This window comes from Marmota monax, unplaced genomic scaffold (genome assembly GCF_021218885.2).
Source record: "Marmota monax isolate L192 unplaced genomic scaffold, Marmota_monax_Labrador192_F-V1.1 WCK01_AAM20220418_F8-fsc00013, whole genome shotgun sequence".
NCBI classification, from domain to species: domain Eukaryota; kingdom Metazoa; phylum Chordata; class Mammalia; order Rodentia; family Sciuridae; genus Marmota; species Marmota monax.
The window spans coordinates 20862726-20874801 of record NW_026692202.1 but is presented as its reverse complement, the minus strand read 5'-3'; the positions used below and the strand labels follow the sequence as shown (position 1 = coordinate 20874801).

At 32.8% G+C, this 12076-nt stretch overlaps 1 protein-coding gene across 4 annotated transcripts in view; it reads left to right on the top strand.

Annotated features, from left to right (window-relative positions):
- Orc3 (origin recognition complex subunit 3) overlaps positions 1-12076 on the top strand; it is a 55211-nt gene that overhangs the window by 25129 nt on the left and 18006 nt on the right. For all 4 annotated transcript variants that reach the window (XM_046431680.2, XM_046431672.2, XM_046431663.2 and 1 more), the window contains 3 exons: positions 107-170; positions 9702-9818; positions 10675-10754. In XM_046431680.2, the coding sequence (XP_046287636.1) occupies positions 107-170; positions 9702-9818; positions 10675-10754 (261 nt within the window). The remainder of the gene's footprint in view (positions 1-106; positions 171-9701; positions 9819-10674; positions 10755-12076) is intronic.

The window sequence follows — 12076 nt, the reverse complement described above, 5'->3', positions numbered from 1 at the left end:
ACAAATATGGCTATCAATCTAGGTAGCTATTATTTTTCCCAATGTTATTAAAATATGTAAAATGTTCAATTTTCTCTTTTTGTATATTGGATGGAAACATTTTTAGGTATGTGGAAAAGCAAGTTTCAGAAAAGCAAGTTGCACTGTTGACCAATGAGAGATTTTTGAAGGTAGGAATGTGAATGTGTTTCAGTTTCATTCTCCTTCATGAAAAAGAATATGCACATAAATATTTATTGATTTTTAATTTTATTAAATATATTTGTATATCCTGTGTTTGTATGAAGTTCTAAATATTGGTAGTTAGGAATGTGAATATTAAAGATAATGTAAAATCTCAACTCTGAAAGAAGATTTTTCCTATCAAGATAAAATATTAAGAATATTTGATTTCTCTTCTGTTCTATTTTGGAAGCACTTTTAGATCTACTATGTAGAGATACTGTGTGGATTTCTTTTGACATAGCAGTAGGCAATCTCTTTTTAATATTCATTTTTAAAGGCTCTAATAAAAGCGTGTAGAAGCCAGATGGCTTAGTCACATACTGCTGAGTGGGTATTGATTTGATTGGAAAGTATATTATATATTGATAATATAGTACCAGGAAAGAGGTAATGAGCTTTAAAAGTTATGAGTTAGCCATCTAAGACAGGGACTATCAAAAGTAGGAGATTTTTTTTTCATTCTTGAATAAATAATACTTGGACATGATATGTGATTCAGAAGGCGAAGGAATAGGGAGAAGCCTTTTACCACATCTGCTAACTACCCATTTCCCTTGACTAGATATGTCCAGTGTTACTACTCTCTTATATCATTCTAGAGTTAGTGTCCATGTATACAAGTAATTATATATATTTTGGGACTCCTTCCTTCTTACAAGAAGATAAGTATAGGATAACACTTATTTTGTAGCCTTGTTTTGGTTTATACTTAATCTTGGAAAAAGTTGTAGGTACAGTATTCTGTTGAATAAATGTATATTTTATTTAACAAGTCCCTTGCTGATGGACATTTGGAAACATGTCTCATTCATACTCCTCATGCTTTTCTAAGAAAAACTTGCTAGAAAATTATAATAAAATTAAGATGAACTTGAAGATAAGCCTTAGTGCTAAGTGTGACTTTTGGAGGAGGCGGAGGGGTGTAGAACTCGGGGGCACTCCAGCACTGAGCCACATCCCAGCCCTATTTTATTTAGAGACAGGGTCTCACTGAGTTGCTTAGTGCCTAACTTTTGCTGAAGCTGGCTTTGATCCTCCTGCCTCTGCCTCCCAAGCCACTGGGATTACAGGTATGCACCACCACGTATGGCTCTGTATAGTTTTAAATACTAATTTACCTACAATATAAAAATCTTAGTAAATATTGAGGATGGCTTGGATTAAACATTATTTTCTATTGCAGAATCCACAATGAGCTATAATATATAAGCACTTCTAGGTTGGGTTCAGTAATCATTTTTAATTCCTATAATATTTTCAAGAGCAGTACAGGAAGTCCTTAAATCACAATGCAGGTAATTCTGGTCAAAAGGAAATTTAAGAAGCAGTGGGAAAGGATATATGTGTGGTTACGGAATCTTTCAAGATTAGCTAGTTTAGCTCTTTGTTGAGTCAGCTAGTTGCCAAGTGCATTAGTAAATGCATTAGTAAAAAAAATAGATTTTTTAGAGTACCCTTTAATTTTGAGATAATGGAGGGGATGTTTAATCTATTATAAAAATGGCTTGATGATTATTTTTTTCAGTGATTTTTAAAATATTTTCTATGCATTTCATTTATACCATATTTGTTGCACTATCAGCCTTGCTTGTTATTATCTTTGTTGTGTTGATTTTAGGAGTGCATGTTTTTATCATTTTAGAATATAGTTTTTTGAAACTTGAGCAGTGAGAAATATGAAGAAACACAATGATTGTACCCTTACCTTAAAAATATAGGCTACCTGGTTAATTCAAAGAACAGAAAATACCTCTGTAAAAAAAAAAAAAAAAAAAAATGAGTATGATTTTTTTAGTTTAGAATAAAAATATCTTTGAATATTTTATCCTCAGTGTAATGTTTCTGTTTTATAGTTTTATAGAAATGCATAATATTCAATAATATGGTACTGCATGATACATAGCAAAATCCTGATTCTTGACCTTAGAAATCTTATACTATGTGTACTTAAAAAAAAAAAAAATCACTTAACCTTATTTAAAGCTTAATTTCCTTATCAATAGAATGGAATAATAATAATTCCTAGTATGATTTCCTCATAGATTTAATAATCAAAGCTTATTCAGCAAGTCAAAATCAGTTGAAAACAAATATAACAATAGAACTTTTACATGTGCAAATAATAGTTACTATTATGCATTTTTGTTATAAAAATTAAGCTATCAATGTGATATATAGTTTTACATATTACAATGTACATACTATATATAGCATATATAATAACTATTATGTAGATATGCCTACCATTAGAGTTTTCCGTTTTCTGCACTCAGATTTCTAAGAGGTAGACCTCTAAATACACTCCACAGAAATTCCCACTCTTTTTATCTTGACTATTTTTGCCCTAAAAATATGCCTTTCTGCCCTGTTGAACTAAACCAATGGCTCCCAAACTTTAGTGTGCATCAGAATCACCTATAGGGCTAGTGATAATACAGATTTCTGGACTCCTTCCCAGAATACCTATTTTCATAATCTTGGGATAGGGCCCAAGAATTTGCATTTCTATAAGGTTCTGGGTTATATAGGTTATGCTGATATGGAGACCACTCTTTTGAGAACCAATGAACTAGATTATGTAGAAGGCATAGATTGTTTCCCTGTGCCTCATTTTCTTAATTATAGAACTAAGCCATTAAGTCCTAATGTAAACAAATGATTGATCTCTTTTTATCCTCTGACTGAAAAACCCCTACAACTCCCTCACAAGTAATGGACCCCAAATTGTAGATACTATTTCTGAAAAGTATGCCAGCTTTGTATTTAATAAACTTTTTTAGAATGAAAAAATTCAGCTGACTGAATCTTGAACATTTATGGAAGATTCACTAGGAATTTTACACCAAAATGGGTCATTAGAATGCCAGAAAATTAACTGATGAAATACTAAAGATTCTTTGCAGCTTTGCATTTCTAAGTAGTATGTCCCTCAAATAATTGTACAGTGCAGCTTAGTGGTGAAAACAATAATTCAGAATAAATTTGCACAATCTTCCATCCTTCAAACTTAAGATGACTCTCTAGCTTTCAAAGCCTTTAATAGAAATTTCACCACATAATCTTTAAGGTTCCTTTTGGTGCTAGGATTCTATGATTTTATTTACTTTTTATTTAATGTATTAGTAATAATTTTTTTGACTGGGTTAAATTATTCAGATTCCTCATTAAAATTTTTAGTGCCAAATTAAATTTGGTTCTAAATTGATTTAATTGAATATACATTAGCTATTAATTAGACAACTATAAGTTGTAGGTGAAATGGCAAGATAAAGGACTGGGTATATTTTCACATATTTTGCACCATAGAGCTTTGGCAATCAGATTTTTTTTAACCTTTCAACTTTTAAAACGTTAATTTGTGAAGCTGGGCATGTTGGCACATGCCTATAATCCTAATGACTTGAGAGGCTGAGGAAGGAGGATAGCATATTTGAGGCCAGTATTAGCAATTTAGCAAGGCCCTAAGAAACTTAGCAAGACCTCTCTCCAAGAAAAAAAAACACCTTAATTTATAAAAATATATTTCATGAAAAATTAAAGTGAACAGAACTTTGAAGTTCACTATAATTACAGAAATCCAATTTTTATTATTTGTGCTTTAACTTGCTTCAAGTCATCTGAGGAGAGCTTTGAAGAAGATTGGGATCTCATATCATATTTGCATAATTGCCATCATTATCTGCTAATACAAAAACACTCAGCTTTTGAATACTAAGGTGTTTTGTTGTTGTTGTTGTTGTTGTTTTGGTACTAGGGTGTGAATCCTGGGGCACTTAACCATGGAGTCACTTCCCCAGTCCTTTTTATTTTGAGACAGGGTCTTCTTAAGTTGCCTAGGGCCTAATTAAGTTGCTGAGACTGGCTTTGAACTCGGACTCTTCCTGCCCCAAGCGGCTGGGATTACAGGTGTCACCATGCCTGACTAAACACTAAGGTTTTTAAATAAGTGAAAAACTCTTTTCCTTTTGTATCTTTTGTGCAAATGTTTGGGTTGGTGGGGGACATGTGGGAATGTCCCAGTTAGTAGGTAGTTTTTATTCATCATATCTTGTGCAATGCAGCTACCACATAAGACAGATTTTTAAAAAATCCTTTTGTGTAGATGAGAAGAATCACAAATGATTATATCAACTTGCTTGTGTAAAATGTCACAAGTAGTAAAAGTAAGATGGGGCATTAATATCCTGGCCTTACATCAAAATCCACTATACTTTGTAAAATACTTCACTGAGAATTAGTGCAAGATAACACTTTATTAGTGTTTGAGAAATCCGAAGTGGGGTTTTCAAATATCATGGCAAAAAAATAATAAATGTAATTTGTAAAAGTCTTAAGAAAATGGTATGAGGCAACTTTAGCCTTTGCATTTAGGTTGCCATGTCCAGCAGCCCAAGTATGAGCCCTACTATATTCTACTGTTTCAATTAAAGAAAGGGAAACAGTCCTCTTCTTCCCATCAAATAAAATTATATATAAATATAATCAAATTATGTATATAATTTTGTCACTGTATACTATGTATACACACACATACACACACGCGCACACATATACACACCTTATTTTGAAGTGATTTTAAGGGAAAAAAATCAAGTCCCAATATCTTACCTAAGGTTAGGTCTGTTTTAATGCTGTGCTCTTTGTGTCAGCTATACTGTATATTACTAGTAATGATTTACTCTTCATGTTGACCCTATACTGTCAAGAAGAAGTTACATTATGTTTAGCATATTTAATGAATGACCAATTTCATATGCTTCATTTAAGGAAATCAATTTATGTACTTAAATTCAAATCAAAGTTTTTTGACATAGTCTCATCTGGTAAAGAAACTGTACGCCTGGGAATATGTCAGTAGTAAAGTGGTTGCCTCACATGCACAAGGCCCTGTGTTCTGTCCCCGGTACTCAGTTGGGGCGGGATAAGGGTGGAGTGTTGAGAATTAAACTTTGTGCTGTATAGAAAACTTCCGCCCTTGCAGGTGACATTTGAAGTTTTATTATTCTGACCAGTTAAAGTTGTAGTGTCTCTCTGCCTATTAGGCCAACCAGATTTAAATCCATTGAGAATGGAAAATGAGTCTTAAACTTCTTAGAATTGTAATAGATTATTATTAGAATTATAAAGAAAAAAAGATTACTATTAGAAAGGTAACCTAAGTCAGCACCTTCATTTTACAAATGAAAAACTATAACCAGGAGAAAGGAAGTAAAATATCTGAGTTATAGAACAAATTAATGGTAGAGCAAGGATTTTTTTTTTCACCATTTAGTATGCTTATAATGGTGATTTGTAAACAAAAGGAACAATTAGTTCATAAGTTTGGTGGAGACTTGCCTGTCATCTTTTGCTCCACTTCTTTTATTTCTTTTAACAGACCTAAAGGGCATAAAGAAGAAGAAAATCTATTAGAAAAAAATAATAAATCTATTAGGAAAAAAATAATTAGAAAAAAGGAAATAACGACAGTCTGTCACACATGATACAATGAGTTAGGTATTAGATTAGAGTATCAGGAATCAGCACTTTAAATCCAAGGCCTTCATCAGGTGCTTCCCTGATCCACACTGCCATGGAAGAGTACAAGGAACAAAAGACAGAGAGAGATAAAACTAGCACTCATCCATATAAGTGCTAGGAGAAAGCCATGGTTTGGCACTCTCATAGATATCTGTAATATGGTGATGAGTCAAATCTGGCAAATATAATAAAATGCCAACATTTCTCACAGATGAGAAAAATAAGGCTTTGTTATATAGCAAGATGATTAATAAGAAGTGTATTCTTAGTTAATAACTCTTAATTCTAAAATTCAGTATAATCTGTTGTTTAACCAGTTTTTAATAATTAGTGAATTGACTAAAAAGAACAAATATTTATAGTCCTTTTCACATACTTTCTGAAGTTTTCCTGAGGTCATTTTTTATCCCTGTCCATACAATTCTAGATACAAAATTGATAAATATGAGTGAAATTAGATGAGAAATTTTTTTAAAAAAGCGAAAGTATCATAGCAAATGTAATTTGCCTGATTGTTTTTTCTTTGCTTATATATATTTTTATATACACACTGGCTTTTCCAAAGTAATAATAGGAGCCCTGATATAAGTAAACAACCTCATGTAAGAATGGTTTTTGAATGAATGATAGGATTTATGAGATTTAAGATGACAGATTTAAGAGGATGTATTACACACTGAGTGGCAATTCACAGCCTAATGTAAATGAATTTTTTAGGTTCAGATCATTATTTTTAAAAATCAGAGCCAACATTTACAGGTTGAGAAATTTTATGTTACAAATTCAGACTTCTGCTTAAAAAACTTAAAAAATTTATCCCAGTGGCTCTGGAGGCTGAGGTAGGAGTATCACAGGTGCAAAGCTAGCCTCAGCAACTTTTTGAGGCCCTCAGCAACTTAGGGAGATCCTCTCTCTAAATAAAATATTTTAAAAAGGGAAGGGGATGTGGCTCAGTGGTTAAGTACCCCTAGGTTCAATACCTGGGATCCCCCCCAAAAAAAAAATTAAGAAATTTAGGCCACATCCAGCAAAATGAGTGGTGGCTCTTACTTAGAAAGGAGACAAATGGTGGCCCTCATTCATTAATAAACTTCTGCATTCAACAAATAATTTTTGAGATCCTATTCTGTGCTAGTTATTCATTTAGGCGCTGAGAATATAGAAATGATCAAAATAGATGAAACCCCTACCTCATGGAGCTTACACTCTATCAGGGAGACAAACAAGATAAGTCAAATATTATGCTAGTGATAAATACTAAAAAACGAAACAGTGAAACCGAATGGGGGAACATGAAGTTTGATGTGCATGGGGTGTGGAGTTGGAATTTTAGATAAGAGCCTCACTGTAAAAAAGGTGAATTTTGAATAAAGACCTAAAGGAAGTTACAGAACCTGCCATACAGGAATATGGAGGAAGAGAATTCTAAGAGCAAATGGAAGGACCTGAGGTTAATGAGGCTGCTATGTACTTATTCTCTTTTTCTTATAACAGAAATGTTTCTGTTGCTATATCTGTCTCAAAATTCAGTAAAGATAAAGTGGTCTTCATGTTTTAATAATAGAGAAAGCATATTTGTGGGAAATAATTAATATTTATAGACAAAGCGTATCTTTGTTAAAAAGAATCATCCTAAACAGAATTATGAAATAAAATGGTACCAACTTTGACTAGTGTATAGAAAAGATACTTTAGGAAAAATGTAATGAGTAGAAAGTAGGATTAACATTTTTAACTTATTTTTCAGTTGTAAATGGATACAATATCTTTATTTTGTTTATTTATTTTTATATGGTGCTGAGGATCAAACCCAGAGCTTCACACATTCCAGGCAAGCTCTCTCCGGCTGAGCCCCAACCCCAGCCCCAGGATTAACATTTCAATAGGCTTTGTGTTTGCATATGTGTAATTCGAGGCTGCTATCAAATATTAAGTAGGAAATTTTCTCATGTATGAGAACCTTTTACAGGTTTGAATTTATAAAATAGTACCCATAAAGTACATTAGAAATTGTTCTCGTTAAGTAAAGGCATTGGCAGATTAATGTTATCTCAGTAAGACAGAGAACTTAGAAGACAAGTTACATGAAAAAGTTAATCATTTGTAATATTTTCTGTTATAGTTGATAAATAAACACGTATGAATAACAGAATCTTTCTTAAAGTCAGTGCAGAAGGCAAAGATCTAGAATGGTCCTAATTACTTTTGAAAAATCCATTAGAAAGGTTCAACATAGCTAGCTTTTTTCCCAGTGTTGGAACTAGACCTCCATTTCCTCCATTGAGCATAAGATGAAATAGTCTGCTGTGTATAGAAAAATCAACAATCCAAAATATTTTAAAATATGAAAACTTCATTCAGCACAGAGGTATAACACACAGTGAGAAATATGAAAGAACTAGAGAGGAAAGCATGCACTTGCTCCAGGACATAGTTCCTTAAATAATGCAACATTGCCTTACACTGTGTTAAGTATTTATTTTCTGCTCTCATCCAAGTAAATTCAGTGAAAATATTCATTTTTATTGATTAGTTTCCTGTACATAAAATTACTCCATGAAGCAAAAGAAACTAAGTAGTACAAATAGCATGAAATATGGTGATTATTCAGTGGTAGATTTCTTTTTTTATATACCACTTCCTCCCCTACTTAAAAGCTATTTAAGCATACATTAAGGTGAACAATTAATAGCATTATGTGATCTTTGTTTTGGTCTACTATAAAAATCAAATTTAAATACTCTTTGATTATGGTTACTTTTGTTATGATAGGAAATCTATTTTTTTTTTAATTACGAATTAAACAATGGAAGGAAAAACCATTTGGGTAGTAAAAGTTTTTCTTTGACTTGACTTGTATTTTTAGGTAATGACCCATACATTATTGACCAAGGAATTGATTTCTGAGTAAGAGTTTAGAAAAATGTAGGAGGTTTGCTTGAATTTATTGCTATATGTGGTGTTTTTTTCTGCAAGGATGATCACTAAAAATAATGGGTATTTGCAAGATATTACTGAAAGAAAGACAATACACAATCCATTCTTTTTTTGACTTCTGAGAGAAGAAAAAAACTGAAGAGCATGCCACAGATCATAATCCTCTTAAGACAATGCTATAAAAGTAATTAAAGCCCCCAAAATGCTTGGTAGGATATAGTTTTTAAAAATCATTTCTGTGCTATTTCATAAGAAATCCCAACACTCCTCTCTCCCCCAATATTTATCATCCATAGGTTTCTTCAGATACTTTTCACCTTATTATACACTTGCAGGATTCTAAAATTATAAAGCTTGTTGTTGGCCTTAGATTTCTTTCTCATTTTTCTTTTCTCAGTTGATAAATTGAGAAAAACCAGTTTTGAAGATTCTTAGCACATCAGAAATTTATCAGAATCAGCTCTGGTGCTTCTTGTAGGTTTCCTTCTTCACCTCCAGACACACTCTAGAAGTACTTGAGAAAATTATAAGCAGACCTTTGTCAGTTGTTCATTATGTTGGTACTGTGCTCTCTGGTAATGTCTTCACCCTTCCAAGCCAGTGAGATGAAAGACAAATGAACCTTCCCTCCCTGTAACATATAACAGGTGATTGACATATAGACAGGAATATGATAAGGTACTCTCTTTTACACTTGTAATTTGGGGGACCAAGATATTGTGGCAATGATAAAGACACCAGGAGATAACATTCCATTATCAATTCTCATATGTATAAAATATCACCAGACTTAAGATTAAATAAAAAATGCCCAGCCTTTATCCTGAATTTAGTATGTATTTCAAATTTTCATGAGTTGAGGAGGCTGATTTGTAGTTGTGACTCTTCTTGTTAATTTTCCAGAAATAAATAAATGAATAAACATTTATAGAAATATGTACATATATCCATGAAGTAGATTTTATTATTAGTTTATTTTTCTGCCTTAAATATTAATAATGTACTCTGTGATTTTTTAGGAGGAAACACAATCCTTACTAGAAAATCTGCATGTTTACCATACAAATTATTTTCTGGTTTTGAGATGTCTTCATAATTTCACCTCTTCTCTTCCAAAGTACCCACTGGGTCGACAGGTAATGGCTTTCACATTTGGAATATATAAAATAGAAATAACCAGTGCTTTCTTGTTTTGATTCCTGTAGCATCCAGGCTTCAGAATTTGAAATGTATCTAATTCTTAAAATAAGAGCACAATCCACTCCAGCTGTACATAGTACTAGTAATTGAAACAGTGTTTGTTGTTTGTTCTATGGCCACAGCTAGAAACAGCCACATGAATCCCAGTGGTATTGTTTCCCCTACAATGTATTTGTGCTGAGGCATTTAAATTTTCTTTGTTTTGCATTTCTTTTTCACCTCTACATACAGAGAGCTAGTTTGCCACTCTTAGTGAACTGGAAAAAGGAATCTGAAAAATGCTTAATGGTTAACCTTGCATTGCACCAAGAATTAAGAGACAGTTCTGCACCTTGCAGAATTATGCTCAGCTAACTTTTGTGTTATACCCTAAAGCTATAACCCATATATGGAGTAGAGGTTAATGGAATAATTCCTGACTTTCAGATCCTTAACTTAAAGTTTTGGGAAACAAATACAAGTATATAAGAAAGACTTGTTTATGAGATGCTTTCAACCTCAGTGGGCCTTTTTTTCCTCACATTTATCATTTTCTTACTGCTAGGTAACTAGTGGTATTAGCCAATCCTTATATTATATGTTCTTATTTTACTTTTATGAAAATTACATTCTTGAGGAGTCTGATCCATATAATAAATGCCAAGGTTGTTTTTCATCTAAAAAAATTAGCTTTTAATAACATAAATTGTGTGTGTGTGTGTGTGTGTTGGCTCTATATATGTGATTTTGCAAACTAGCAGAATATAACTTCTTGTATGACTTTTAGTTCCTCACAATGTTGTTCACTTATAGATCAGAGAGTTGTATTGCACATGTTTAGAAAAGAACATATGGGATTCAGAGGAGTATGCATCAGCCTTGCAGCTGCTGAGGTAGGTTTTTTTTATTGTTGTTGTTGTTTTCTTTTTTTGTCTGCTTTAAGCCTGCCAGAAACACCTTCCTCCAGAACTCTGCCTGCCAAAAAGTTTCGTAAGTAGCCATATCTTGAATTTATGCTTATAGCTGTGGTGTTTTTAATCTAGTAACAATCCATTTTTTTTCTGGCATATATTCTTGAATTCATGCTTATAGGTGATGGTGTTTTTAATGTAGCAACCATTCATTTCTTTGCTTGTTTTTGAGCTTTGATTTTTAAAGGAAAATCTGTGATTGTTTAGTCATATATTGACACTATGCAAGAAGAGCTTAAATGGAGATTATTTGAATTCAGTCAACCTAACATCATGGCAGGGAAAGTTAAGTCATGGAAGACAGCCATGGCCCTGACTTCATTGGGTAGAGAAATGGCATCATTGAATTGTATATACCCTGTGAAGGAGGTCACAAAGGCTGGCCTTGATTAGGAAGTAACAAGGAGTAAGGCTTTGATGCCTTTGCCCACCTAAACTGGCCCTATACACTTTAACATTGGATTATTACTTATCTAGTATTATATAATAAGATGTCCTAGTATTATTACCAGGTATCAAAAGATCACTTACCATCCCTGACAAATAAACCTTTTAAAGTTGTACTCATATTTTCCTAGGCATGGTGGTGCTTGCATATAATCCCAGCAATTTGGGATGCTGAGGCAGGAAGATCACAAGTTTGAGGCCAGGTTAGGCAACTTAGACCCTGTATCAAAATAAAAAATAAAGGGTAGAGTGCTTGCCTAGCATGCATGAGGCACTGGGTTCGATCCCCAGCACCACATAAAAATAAACAAATAAAATAAAGGTATTGTATTCATCTACAAGTAAAAAAATATATATATTAAAAAAATTTTAAAAGGGTTGGGGTTGTAACTCAGTGATAAAGCATCCCTGGGTTCAGTCTACAGTACTGCAGGGAAAAAATTATACTCATCAGTATCATTGACTTTACTTCTTATATGTATGGTGACTTTTAGTTTTCCATAAAAGAATGATCACTTGGATAGTGAGAAAGGGAAATCAAATGTGACTAAGTTTCTGCACACAGTCTTGTAGTTTTCCTCAGTGGATATAAATGCCTATATGAAAATATTATAAAGTATGAAAACTGAATATTTTTTTAAGTCCTCATTTCCTCTGGGTCCACAGAAAAAAACAGATGGGCATAGTAGGAGGCAAATTCACACTTAAAGCACATTAAGTCCAGAAACTTAATACAAATATTAGTGCTTTAGCAGGTGCAGTGTTAAGATATGAAACTAATTTCATGCTATCCGGAA